We start from the raw sequence: 12899 nt of genomic DNA, 5'->3' as shown, positions 1-12899 counted from the left end.
ATGACGGGAACTCCAACTTTTAAAAGTTTTGTTCTCTTTGTGACAAGGACTTGTAGGATCTTGTCTCTTACAATTTCCAAATGTGCAGTGCAGTATTAGTAACTACAATCACCATGCTGTACATTACATTCCCATGACTTAATTATTCTATAACTGGAAGTTTGTACCTTTTGACCCCTACACCTATCTATCCCTTCCTCACTCCCAGCAACCACCCATGTTTCTGTGAGCTCTGCGAGCTGTTTTTGGTTTTTTAGATTACACAGGTAAGTCAGATCATTTCTAATTTCACTTAGCATAAGGCCCTCAAGGGCCATCCACATTGTCACAAATGGCAAGATTCCTTTTAATGGCCGAATTGTACTCCATTGTGTGTGTGCACGTGCACACACACACACACACACACACACTATTGTAAATAATGTGCAATGAACATGTTTTAACTTTCATAAAATTTCATAAAATTTAAATACACATTAAGTTCTCTTTTGTGTCTGGATTCTTACACTCACTTATCTATCCATCCATCTACTGATGAGTATTTGGGGGTCTTTCCAACTTGGAGTCGTCAGAAAAAAATCTCCTACAAGGCACTAGAAAGATGTCACAGTTTGAGAAAAGACATACAGTCATTTTCTGTACAGGATATGCCTTTTTCTTCAGCTTTTTTAATTTTCTCGTTTTCAACAATTTGATTATGAGGTGCCTTAGTGAAGTTATCTTCTATGTGTTACCCTGCTTGTTGAATTTCTTAAATCTGCGGGTTCACAGTTTTCAGACACTACTTCTTACATTGTTTTGTCTCCCCATCCCAAATCCTAGGAGTCCAAATACAAGTATGTTAGAGGCCTGATATTACTGCACAGGGGACTGAGGCACTGTTCTATTTCTTTTTTTCTCTTTGTGCTTTAGTAAGCTTCAAGTTCACTGATCTTTAGTTCTGTAGTGACCCATCTGCTGTATTTCCATTTGTTCTTTCTTATCCAACTAGTGACCAAAGAGAAAATCAAAGAGCAATAGTGATTTTTAAAAATAAATCTTACGCATATTTGAATTATTGGTATAAGTGTATTAACCACAAATAAAATAAAGAACTATTAATTTAGAAATGTGTAGTTTTTTCAATGTCTTTATTGCCTATAAAATTAGTTTGTGTATATACACACACACATATATATATAACATTAGAAATGACACTGAATATGACACCAATGATGGGCTGCTATAATTTTTTACTTTGACTTCTTCTATAGAAAGTGATAACAATCTGTGGAAAATGCTTTATTGTATCATGCCAATTTACAAGTAATACTTTAAAATAATACAAAATTAATCCACAGACTTAAGTGAAGATCAACTGATCCAAAAAATTTTCTTCCTTAGTTTTTCAAGTAATTGCTAAAAGTCCAATAAGCTCATTTTCCCAAGAAAGATTATTCTAACAACTTTGGGTGTTCAATCCGTGCGATGGTCCAGTCAGGTTTTACTCCTTGTGTAAACTCCCTCTGAAACCTGGGGAAAAAATTACAAATAATGTGAATCTTTTATTGGTCCAAATACCTCTTGGATAACTGAATAATTTCCAAGTAAATATTAGAGTTAGTTTTTAGCAAAAAGCTAATAGTTAATGGTAAATTAAAATCAAAACAAAAATGTTAAATCTACCAATTTCATCACAAAAGATATCCCCATAAAATCAGAAGTGCGTTCTCAACCAAAATGAGTATTTTTAATGGACCGATCTACACTCCACAGTCCTTGAGAGAAACTAGGATGTTATTCTGTTAAGTACTAGCTACAACATATGCCTAATATGAGGAGAAATTAACTGGACTATCGTGATAAAAACAAGACGTTCATGGAAGCTGGTTTATGTGATTAGACTTACTCATGGCTTACACTAAGCTCAATCTTGAAAATAGCAGTATTTATGAGCTGCCTTGATCTTAGCAGGGAATAACAGAAGAACCAGGTTAGTGTTGATTATAGTGTTCTAAATGATGTCTTAAAATAGAGACAATTCAGTAGATTTAAATTAAATAAGTACTTAAATATTTGGAATTTTGGGGTAATTACAAATAAAACAAAATTTGAAGCAAAAAAAAAAAAAAAAAAAGGGAAGATAAGCACATTTCCTTCAAGAGAAGTGAAAAAATAAAGATATTTCCTTTACCTTAGCAAAACAGAGTATGTTTTCTTTCTTAGGACATATTTGGGGGATTTGTTCATTATTTTAAAGCAAACTTGTATAACTCTGGTGACATAATAGTATTCTTTTGAAAATTAATATTAAATTATGACTTGTTCACTGTTCCAAATTCTATTAGCACAATAAAAATAACACTATAGTGTCTCTCTCTCTCTTTTTTTTTTGGACATGCCCATGGCATGCCAAAGTTCCCAGGCTAGGGAGGGAACCCTTGCCACAGTGACAATGCCAGGTCCTTAACCTGTTAGGCCACCAGGGAACTCCTATAGTGTCTCTTTTAAACAGTTTGCTAACCTCTTATTAGACAGTAACTCTTCAGGTCAGGAAATTCTTCAATTCTGTATCTGAACCCCTACCAGAGTACTTGGTAAGTAGGAAATGATAAGAAAATGTCTAGTGAGTATATGGTCCATGTGCCAATTACGGTCCATGTGCCATCTGCAATTATGGCAGAATTTTTTTCCAAGCATGGCCATAACTACATCTCCTATCCACGTCTCTTGTCTCCAAGGTGGAGAGGTAGAGTCTCTCCAAGCCCTTTCAATGTGCAGATCTTGTGATTGCTTAGACCAGAAAACCATGGTGGAAATGATGTTTCAATCCTGGGCATAGCCCTTTACTGGTCTAGTACCCTGTCTTCTGCCTCTTGGAAGCCAAACACCACGTAAGCATGTGAATAGCTTGAGGTTCCCATAAGCCCAAACCACGAAGAGAGTCCTTGGAGAATGAGATGTTACATGGAGAACTCAAGGTGCCACCGCCTGAGTGAAGAAGCTGTTGTGGAAATGAATCTGCTGGTTCCTGCCACCCCAGCCAGGGGGAGCAGAGAAAACCCCATGACAGTAAAAAAGCAAACAAAATGAATGGCTGTTTGAAGTTACTGAGTTTTGGAGTGGTTTGTAATGTAGTAATAGACAGCTGAAAGATCGTTTAATTAAATTCAACAATATTACCTCTTCCTAATTTCTGAACATTCCTGTTTCGTGGCCAGTATGTCTTTATGACTTTCTCTCTTCATAAATAACTTGTCAAATTTCAATCCTGTTCTTCCTAAAGCTCCCTTTAGTTTTCATACCTTCATACTACCTTTCATTTTCTAGAGAAAGGAAACAACGAAATTTGATTAGACTTACTCATAGCTTGCACTAAGAAGCTGTTTAGTTTCCACGTTCTGATCCCCCAACTTAACCTGGAACACACTGGCTCCACTTATAGTTTCACTGGGGATGTTGGCACTGGTTAGATACCAAAAGCACATCAGGATGTTAACAAACTTCCTTCCTTAGAGAAAAAACATACACACATACAAGTACAGATCACAATAATCTATCATCCTTATACCAAAATGAAATCAGCAGTTGGCAATAGTTATACAGTTGTTACAAATTCAGTGCTTATTCAAGTCTGTCTTAAGATACCTGTATTGACACTTGTTCATTTTTAGAAAATTCTCTTGGGGTTTATGACCTATCTGCCCTCCTCTCTGCAAAGCAGTAATGACAACTACTATATACTGAGCATGTGCTATTTACCAAGTATGCTACATGGAGTATTTTTAATTTGTGGCATTTTCTAAAATTATAACAGATTATCTATTGTCAAGCCAAAGAAGAGAGGGGTAAACATTTTTTTTTTTTTTTTTTGCTGCTAAGTAACTACTTTAACCTCAACTGCCAGAAAGAAGAAAGATTTCTATTCTACCCTAAATCACTTTACTATGCTTAATGACTGTGCAAAAATCAAGTAGTGACCATGATGCTGAGATGCAATTTGAAATATTAGGGGAGAAGAAAATACTCATCATTAAAATATTTGGGAGTTCCCATGTGGTGCAGTGGAAACGAATCCGACTAGGAACCATGAGGTTGCGGGTTTGATCCCTGACCTCGCTCAGTGAGTTGAGGATCCGGCATTGCCATGAGCTGTGTTGTAGGTTGCAGACACAGCTCAGATCTGGCGTTGCTGTGGCTGTGGTGTAGGCCAGCAGCAACAGCTCTGATTAGACCCCTAGCCTGGGAACCTCCATATGCCGTGGGTGCAGCCCTAAGAAGACAAAAAAAAAAAGTACCTTTGTAAATATTTCAAATGACCATGTGTATGAAAAAATTTTCACTATTAAGAGTCCTCTATCAGAACTGCCTTGGCAAGTATGTAAGCAAAGGTTAGATTTCCTATGTGCCTATCACATAATACACATGCAAATATTTGTAGAAGGAATAAGTTGGTAAGTTTTCAGGAATGTTATTGGGAAAACAGGACAAGGAGAAGAACAAGATAAAAATGCTAACATTCCTTTCAATTACTTTCAGCTTCTCCAAATAAATCCAACATGGGAATTCTGAGTTAATGTTACTTTCAAACAGTCTTTAGAAAAAATTATTTATTTTTTCTTTTACTCTTCACTCCCATGTAACACACGGCTGGACACTTACAATACGCCATTGTTTCCTTTAAGTTGGGAAGTCTGAAACACAAATGTTTACATTTTGGGACATGGGAACAGCTTATTCTAGACAGTTTTCATGGACTTAAGTGACAATGCCCTCTTCTGTGAATTAAACAGCACTGGGGAAAAATTCTAGATAGAAAGGCATAAGAAACCATTACCATATCCTAAGTCTTCCAGAACTAGATCTTTAAAGAATAAACGTATTATTTTCTCTGAAGTTCTATAAATATCCACTTGTACCAACAAAACACCCCTCATGATTATTCTTTAGTTTAGCTTATCTGGACAATTGTGGATCATTTAAAGCTGACTGGGCTCCAGCATTACCTTTCTCATCGTAGTAAATGGAGATGTCGCCTGTAGATGTGTATACAATTTCATCTATGTCAGCAGCAAGGGCATGTTTATGGTTGTCAGGTAATGAAGTTACCTTTTCTTTTAATACATGTAGAGCCTAAGTATAGAAAAAGCAAACCATGGTTCATTGGTTGAGTTTTCGAAAGCTTTTCAAAAACTGTAATGAACTCTTCACAGAATGAATTTTGTAAAACTATTTTTAAATTTACTACCATATTTATTCACCTTCTAAAGCAAGGCTGAAAGCATCTGATTATTCAATCAGATAATTCCTAACAGAACATTCTATATAAGAACTGAAAGACATCAAATTTAACTTACTTGTGCCCTAAGCAGCCAGTCATTCTATGTTTCTGTATGATCCCAAGTACCCAAAAGGCACGACACAGGGACTCTACTTTGGCTGATGGCACACATACTATTTTAAAGCACAAACAGAGACAATCATTCCATTGCAAGAGAATAATACACTTTTTTTTTTCTTTGTCTTTCTAGGGCCGAACCCACGGCATGTGGAGGTTCCCAGGTTAGGGGTCCAATTAGAGCTGCAGCCGTTGGCTTACACCAGAGCCATGGCAACGCAAGATCCGAGCCAAGTCTGTGACCTACACCACAGTCAAGTTTGCAACCTACATCACACCAGTGCTGGATCCTTAACCCACTGAGCGAGGCCAGGGATCACACCCGCATCCTCATGGATGCTAGTCAGGTTCATTAACCCCTAAGCCACGACGGGAACTCCTACACTTGCTTTTAAAGGAAAACTGAAAGTATACTTTACCTCTTTGGCCACGAGTTCTTCCAATAGATCAAATTTACACTGTGACAGCAACTTGGACACATGAGAAAAAGCCTTTAAAAAATAGTAGGGGGAGGATGGTGATTATTATTTCAAAACATAATGTAAAATATCACAAACATACAATGTTCATACTTAAATGGCCAAGTGTAACAAAGACTATTTTATGATAAAGGCAAATAAACAATGTTACACACTCAGATATTGATGTTAGGCGTGACTCCTTCAAAAGTGGTTTCTTTTCTCTTCTCATATGGCCTTCCCACAGGTACAGCAGTAAGTGACAGATTGCTATTTATGTATCCTCTTTAAGGACGGGGTGCGATAGTGTGTGATAAACTTACTAGGTCCTCAATAAAAAATCTTCTATATGTTTCCTTTTAAAATAATGATGCTGTAATCAGCATCCTGTTATACGATGCCCCTCTTAGTCATGAATACATGGCAGCACAACTTAGGCGGTATTGGGAATCTGGTGATCTGGGCTGCAGCTAAACCTCATTAAGACACATCAAGCAGGTTTGAAAAAGTGGGAGAAAAGATAATGAGTTTGTATAGTCTAATACAGTAGATTTCAACTCTGAAATATGAGATGCCATTTTAAAGTGGGAGGGAAGTGACTGTACTCCTCCACATTCCTAGCAGTGAGGAATGGAAATGTGGATTAAAACTCTGTCTTCAAGGAGCCTCCAATCTACTTGAGGAGGGAGCCAAGGAAATGGACAAGTTCAAGGATTATGACAGGGCTTAAGAATAGGATGATGTGGTGACTATACTACCCAAGGCAATCCACAGATTCAATGCAATCCCTATGAAATTACCAAAACTCGAACAAAATATTTTAAAGTATGTTTGGAAGCACAAAAGACCCTGAATAGCCAAAGACATCCTGAAAAAGAAAAATGGAGCTGGAGGAATCAGGCTCCCTGACTTCAGACTATACTACAAAGCAACAATCATCAAAACTGTATGACACTGGCACAAAGACAGAAATATAGATCAGTGGAACAAGACAGAAAGCCCAGAATTAAACCCACGCACCTACAGTCAACTAATCTATGACAAAGGAGGCAAGAATATACAATGGAGAAAAGATGGCCTGTTCAATAAGTGGTGCTGGGAAAAATGGACAGCCACATGGAAAAGAATGAAATTAGAACACTCCCTAACACCATACACAAAAGTAAACTCAAAATGAATTAAAGACCTAGATATAAGACCAGATACTATAAAACTCTTAGGGGGAAAACATTGGCCAAACACTCTCCAACATAAATGACAGTAATGTCTTCTCAGATCCACTTCTTAGAGTAATGACAATAAAAACAAACAAATGGGACTTAAAAAGTTTCTGCTCAGCAAAGGAAACCCTAAACAAAATGAAAAGACAACCCAAAGAATGGGTGAAAATCTTTACAAATGAATCAACTGACAAGGGATTTATAAGCACCTTCTGCAGCTCCATACCAAAAAACCAAACAATCCCATCAAAAAATGGGCAGAAGATCTAAACAGACAATTCTCCAAAGAAGACATATAGATGGCCAAAAAACACATGAAAAGATGTTCAACATCACTATTAGAGAAACGCAAATCAAAACCACTATAAGGTATCACCTTACATCAGCCAGAATGGCCATCATCAAAAGTCTACAAACAGTAAATGCTGGAGAGGGTGTGGAGAAAAAGGAACCCTATTACACTGTTGGTGGGATTGTAAATTGGTACAACCACTGTGGAAAACAGTATGGAGATTCCTCAGAAAACAGAACAACTATTGGATCCAGCAATCTCTCTCCTGGGCATCTATTCAGAGAAAACCATGACTCGAAAAGACTCATGTACTCCATGGAGTTCCCGTCGTGGCGCAGTGGTTAACGAATCCGACTAGGAACCATGAGGTTGCAGGTTCGGTCCCTGCCCTTGCTCAATGGGTTGATGATCCGGCGTTGCTGTGAGCTGTGGTGTAGGTTGTAGACATGGCTCAGATCCCACGTTGCTGTGGCTCTGGCATAGGCCGGAGGCTACAGCTCCAATTTGACCCCTAGCCTGGGAACCTCCATATGCCGCGGGAGCGGCCCAAGAAACAGCAAAAAGACAAAAAAAAAAAAAAACCTCATGTACTCCAATGTTCACTGCAGCACTATATACAACAGCCAAGACATGGAAACAACCCAAATGTCCATCCACAGAAGAGTAGATAAAGAAGATGTGGTACATATACACAATGGAATACTACTCAGCCATTAAAAGGGAAAAAAATAGAGGAGTTCCTGTCGTGGCTCAGTGGTTAACGAATCCTACTAGGAACCATGAGATTGCAGGTTCGATCCCTGGCCTTGCTCAGTGGGTTAAGGATCTGGCATTGCCATGAGCTGTGGTGTGGGTTGCAGATGCGGCTCGGATCCTGCATTGCTGTGGCTCTGGCGTAGGCCAGCAGCTACAGCTCCGATTAGACCCCTAGCCTGGGAACCTCCATATGCCGAGGGAGTGGCCCTAGAAACAGCAAAAAAGAAAAAAAAAAAAAAAAAAAAGGGAAGATAAATAACAGCACTTGCAGCAACATGGATAGACCTGGAAATTATCATGCTAAGTGAACTCTGTCAGATAATGAGTCACCAACATCAAATGCTATCATTTACATGTGGAATCTAAAAAAAAAGGCTACAATAAACTTTTTTGCAGAACAGATACTGACTCACAGACTTTGAAAAACTTATGGTTTCCAAATGAGACAGTTTGGGAGATGAGGAGATGCACTGAGGGTTTGGGATGGAAATGCTATAAAATTTGATTGTGATGATTGCTGTATAACTATAAATGTAATAAAATGCATTGAGTAATAAAAAAAAAATTCCCCCCCTCAAAAAAAAAAAAAAAAAAGAATAGGATGATTTGGGAGCGTAAAGGTGAACACTTAAGCCATCTGGGAGCGCCAGAGCAGGCTTCCTAAAGGAAGTAACATCTAAGATGAAATTTGAAGAACTGGCAAGAGAAAGAGGATGTACAGGTATGTCAGACAGACAATACTGAATAAGTGTTACGAGCTGAACTGTGTTCCCCAAATTCATATGTTGAAGCGCTAACTCCCAGTACCTCAAAAGGTGACTGTATTTGGAGATGGGGCCTTTAAAGAGGTGAAAAGTTAAATGAGGGTGGGCCACCACCAATCTGACTGGTGTCCTTATAGGAGCTAATTTGGAAACACACAAAAATACCAGCACAATACATGCAGAGGAGAAAAAAACCATGTGAGGACACAGCAAGAAGGCAATCATCTACAAGCAAAGGGGAGAGGCCTCAGAGGAAACCAAACCTGTCAATACCTTGTTCTTAGACTTCTGGCTTCCAGAATTGCGAGAAAATGAAGTTCTGTTGTTTAAGCAACCCAGACAGAGGTATTCTGTTGAGGCAGCCCTATCAACAATGGAGTTAAATTCTGAGGAAAAAGAAGCATACTTCTAAATGGATTCAAGGACCCCTTGCTAACACTTTAGAGGCTCTCAGGGTTCAGAGACACTATATGATTTAGCAAGCCTTTGTGTACAGAAGATGGGTGGTATCTGGTAAGACGAAACAAAGACAATAACCATCATGTTGAAACCCAGCTATGAGACTCTGTTTCGTGTGGCCAAAGAAGATCACACCTGAGCAAATTATCCTGTAAGATGATAATGAACCATTAGGAAGGAGGCTGCCCCAATAAGGCTTTGATGATATGAGGTTGCCTAACCTAAACAGCCCTCTTTTTCATAGAAAAGGCTAAAATGTGCTTGCAAGACATAAGAAAACAAACAGTATATGGTTAACGTGGTTTGATGGCAGTAATAGAAAGATATATCACATGCACAGGTCTACAGTGTGACGCTGATACAATAAGAAATATACATTTGGCCTTCATTCTGGTTTCTGGCACAGAACTCCTAAAATAAGCCCCTTCCAACTATACCTGCATTTAGGCTAATGAGGTGAACTCTTAAAAGATGGGGGTGACTATCAGAGGAAACAACCATGTGATCAGAGGGTTGGAACTTTCACCCTTGTCTCTCCTACCAGCTGCGACTTCCAGGTAGGGGAGAGGGGCTGGGGAATGACCTAATCACCAATGGCCAATGATTTAAACAATCATCCTACATAAGTAAAGGCTAGATAGAAACCCTAGCCCAAGAGATTAGCTCTGGGAACACATGGAGGAGCTGGGAGAGTGAGCCCCTGGAGAGAGCATGGAAGCTCCACACCACATCCCACATACCTTGTCCTATGCATCTCTTCCAGGTGGCTGTTCTTGAGTTGTATCCTTTATAACAAAACTGGAAATAGTAAAGTACTTTCCTGAGTCCTATGAGCCATTCTAGCAAACTATTGAACCTGAGGAAAGGAGATGTGGAAACACCTAACTTATAGCTGGTCAGTCAAAAGTACTGGAGGCCTGGACTTGTGACCAGCATCTGAAGTGGGGGCAGTCATGTCGGACTGAGCCCTTAACCTGAGGGGTATGCAGTAAATCTGGGAAGTTAGTGTCAGAACTGTTGTAAGCTGCCCTGATAAGGCCTTGATGATACAGGAGTGCTTAACCTAAAGAGGCTTCTAGAAAATAGTCCACTTTTTCATAGAAAAGGCTAAAACATTCAAGCAAGATAAAGGAAAACAAACGATGTATGACTAACGTGGCTTGATGGCAGTAATACGGACAATATCATGTCATATGTACGTATCAATGAAAAGTAGGATTTGTGGGAGCTAACGAATCTGTTAAAGGGTTGTATTTCATCGGACCACCTATTCCTCTGGCTCACATGATGAATAAAATCTTGCCTAGATGGATATTAAATAAGCTACAAGAACATATTGTACAACACAGGGAATATAGCCAATGTTTTATAGTAACTATAAATGGAGTATAACCTTTAAAATTTGTAAATCACTAGATTGTAAACCTGTAACTTACATAATATTGTACATCAACTATATTTCAATTAAAAAATTTTTAAATAATAAATTTAAAAATAAAAAGCTTGCCTAGATTGTACTTAACCATCTCAATTTCTAGTGACTCTGGAAGACCAAGACTGCTTGTAGGCTGGGTCACAGGATAGTGAACCTCAGCAATTGCTAGCTATGCATCCTTGAGCCAATCATTGCATTTTTTTAGAAGTTGATTTTTATCAGCTATAAAGGAGAATTAGACTAAAATGATGAGCCCTAAGGTAACTTCTTGTTTTCATGTTTTATGATAAAAAAAGAAAAACTTAATGAACATAATCTAATTGATAACTTTATATTCACAACCCAAGATAATTCTTACTGCTGGAAGGTGAGCCAAAGGAGAAAAAGTTGAGATGAGAGTCAAGTAGCCAGTGTTTTTGTACCAGATTATTTCCAAGCCTTAGAATTATATCTATGCAAAAAAATGCACAGTTGCCTTATGAGATCTAGTAGGAAGGGTTCTTTTGGACACATCCTTCGAAATCATACTGGTTTGCTTATGAAAGGTATGTTAAGTAACCACTGGTTTATTGGGAACTGCTAAATATTTGCTATGGATGACCCAACATTCTTTTTGGAAATGCACAAAAGTCGACTTAGATGAGGCACAACTGCATACAGACTGGCTGATGAAGTGTGCAGATACTACTTAACAGCAAGTATAGGGGCTAAAACAGCTCACAGCTGGAGGCCCTTTAGTATCAAACACTGACTAAAAAGTGTCCCATGCTCCCGTGTTGAGAGGAAATAGGCACTTAGGCCTGATTCCTGCCCATGGTTGGGAGATGACTTCCATTCCTTATTGACACATAAAAGAGCATGAGGTAGACAAGCTCAAGTCATCAGCTGCAACCGTGGAAAAAGTAGCATCATGAGTATTTACCTCTGCACAGGCAAAAGATTTTGAGAACATAAGCAGAGATTTATCCCTTACAATGCTATTAATCAGGTCTGCCCTTTGCTTTTTACCTCTTTTATAAAAAGATAAATCAATCAAGAGTTGACTCCAGGAAGCAAAAAGCAGGAGTTAATACTGATAATGATTACATAAAGCTGAAAACATTTAATTTATAACAGGCAGGTCACATAAACAAACATTAATGGCCTTGTTTATAGAAATAATCTGAAAAAATTAGGAGTAAACATATCAATACCAGCATACAATCAATACTGCCTTCTTCATTCTGCAGAAAATGACATTCAGAAAAAAGAGCCATTGGCCGAAGTGGCCGAAACAGGCTTTGAATCCATTTCTATTTGATTCAAAACCTGCAGAGAGTGGAAAAGATAATTAAGGGACTTCACCCTGGAGTCTCCACCAAACCCCTTTATTCTCGGCGACCATATAAAACATAAGGAGACGCTTAATTTAAGTCAGGAAGTGTCCGGAGGGCTCTGCGGCTGCGTTACTACCCATATTTCATAACTTGGGACCTGGTGGAAATCTCACCGCTAAACACTTTTTCGTGTAATAGCTGAATGCGTGAGAAGTGGGCAGATTATCCGCAGAGAAATAAACAAACCTGCTTCGCTCCCTCTGAGAATTCTGCGATGCTGAACTCTTGGTCGAAATAGGCCCAGATAAGGAAGGAGTAAATTCGAGTCCGAACCCAGTTGATGGGGTTGGGGAACCCCAGAATGATCATCTTGGTTTTCTGGCGCTGCTGGGGCTGATCCTCCGTGCTGTACGTTCGCCGAGAGCAGGAAGAGAAGGCGGGGAGAGTTGCAGGGAGCTCCCGAGGGCTGAGCAGGGGACGCCCAGGACCCCGAGCTGGCAGCGCCAAGGCCCAAGAGACTCGAGGAAATGGGGTCGTTCCCGAACCAAGGCGGCGGCGGCAGAAGCAGCAAAATCCAGGCCATGGCGGCCTCACCTCGGCCGAACCAGGGCTCTGGAGTCGGGCGGCCCAGCCGGGCAGAGGCCGAAATAGCAGTAAGCGGGATAAAAGACGTACGGCCAGCGCCATCTTTGTGACCTTTCACCCCCAGCGTTTGCTAGTGCAGTACGGAAAGAAAGTCGGTGGGAAACACCTCAGCGGGTTTGGAGAAAGACTGGAAAAGTCAAGCTGGTCTGTTGCTGCCACCCCTGGTGAGTCCGCCCC

The 12899-nt window shown here is 39.5% G+C and overlaps 1 protein-coding gene across 3 annotated transcripts; it reads right to left on the bottom strand.

Moving 5' to 3' along the window:
• Nucleotides 1-1217: 1217 nt before the first annotated feature.
• On the bottom strand, nt 1218-12891 carry MAIP1 (matrix AAA peptidase interacting protein 1). 3 transcript variants are annotated; one of them, XR_007134052.1, is made up of 5 exons: nt 12324-12891; nt 5797-5868; nt 4986-5112; nt 3343-3444; nt 1218-1512 (listed from the first exon to the last, which is right to left on the bottom strand). XR_007134052.1 is itself a non-coding variant. In XM_047773171.1 (5 exons), the coding sequence occupies exons 1-5, from the start codon at nt 12762-12764 to the stop codon at nt 1434-1436; spliced, it is 867 nt and encodes a 288-aa protein (XP_047629127.1). In that variant the 5' UTR covers nt 12765-12891; the 3' UTR covers nt 1218-1433. The 3 variants fall into 3 exon arrangements, 1 of the variants encoding a protein (XP_047629127.1); XR_007134053.1 differs by lacking the exon at nt 3343-3444 and adding an exon at nt 3163-3305; XM_047773171.1 differs by having other exon boundaries at nt 3343-3490.
• Between the last annotated feature and the right edge of the window lie 8 nt (nt 12892-12899).

This window comes from Phacochoerus africanus, chromosome 3 (assembly GCF_016906955.1).
Source record: "Phacochoerus africanus isolate WHEZ1 chromosome 3, ROS_Pafr_v1, whole genome shotgun sequence".
In the NCBI taxonomy this organism is placed as follows: domain Eukaryota; kingdom Metazoa; phylum Chordata; class Mammalia; order Artiodactyla; family Suidae; genus Phacochoerus; species Phacochoerus africanus.
Note: the sequence above shows the minus strand (reverse complement) of the source record. Positions and strands in the feature narration are given on the sequence as shown.

Coding starts and splice junctions, on each gene's coding strand:
- MAIP1 (XM_047773171.1), bottom strand. CDS start 12,764: ATGGCGCTGGCCGTACGTCTTTTATCCCGCTTACTGCTATTTCGGCCT. Junction 5,869..12,323: donor TCTCAGAGGGAGCGAAGCAG/GTTTGTTTATTT, acceptor TATTTTTTAAAG/GCTTTTTCTCATGTGTCCAA. Junction 3,491..4,985: donor CATTTACTACGATGAGAAAG/GTAATGCTGGAG, acceptor TTTTTCTCTAAG/GAAGGAAGTTTGTTAACATC.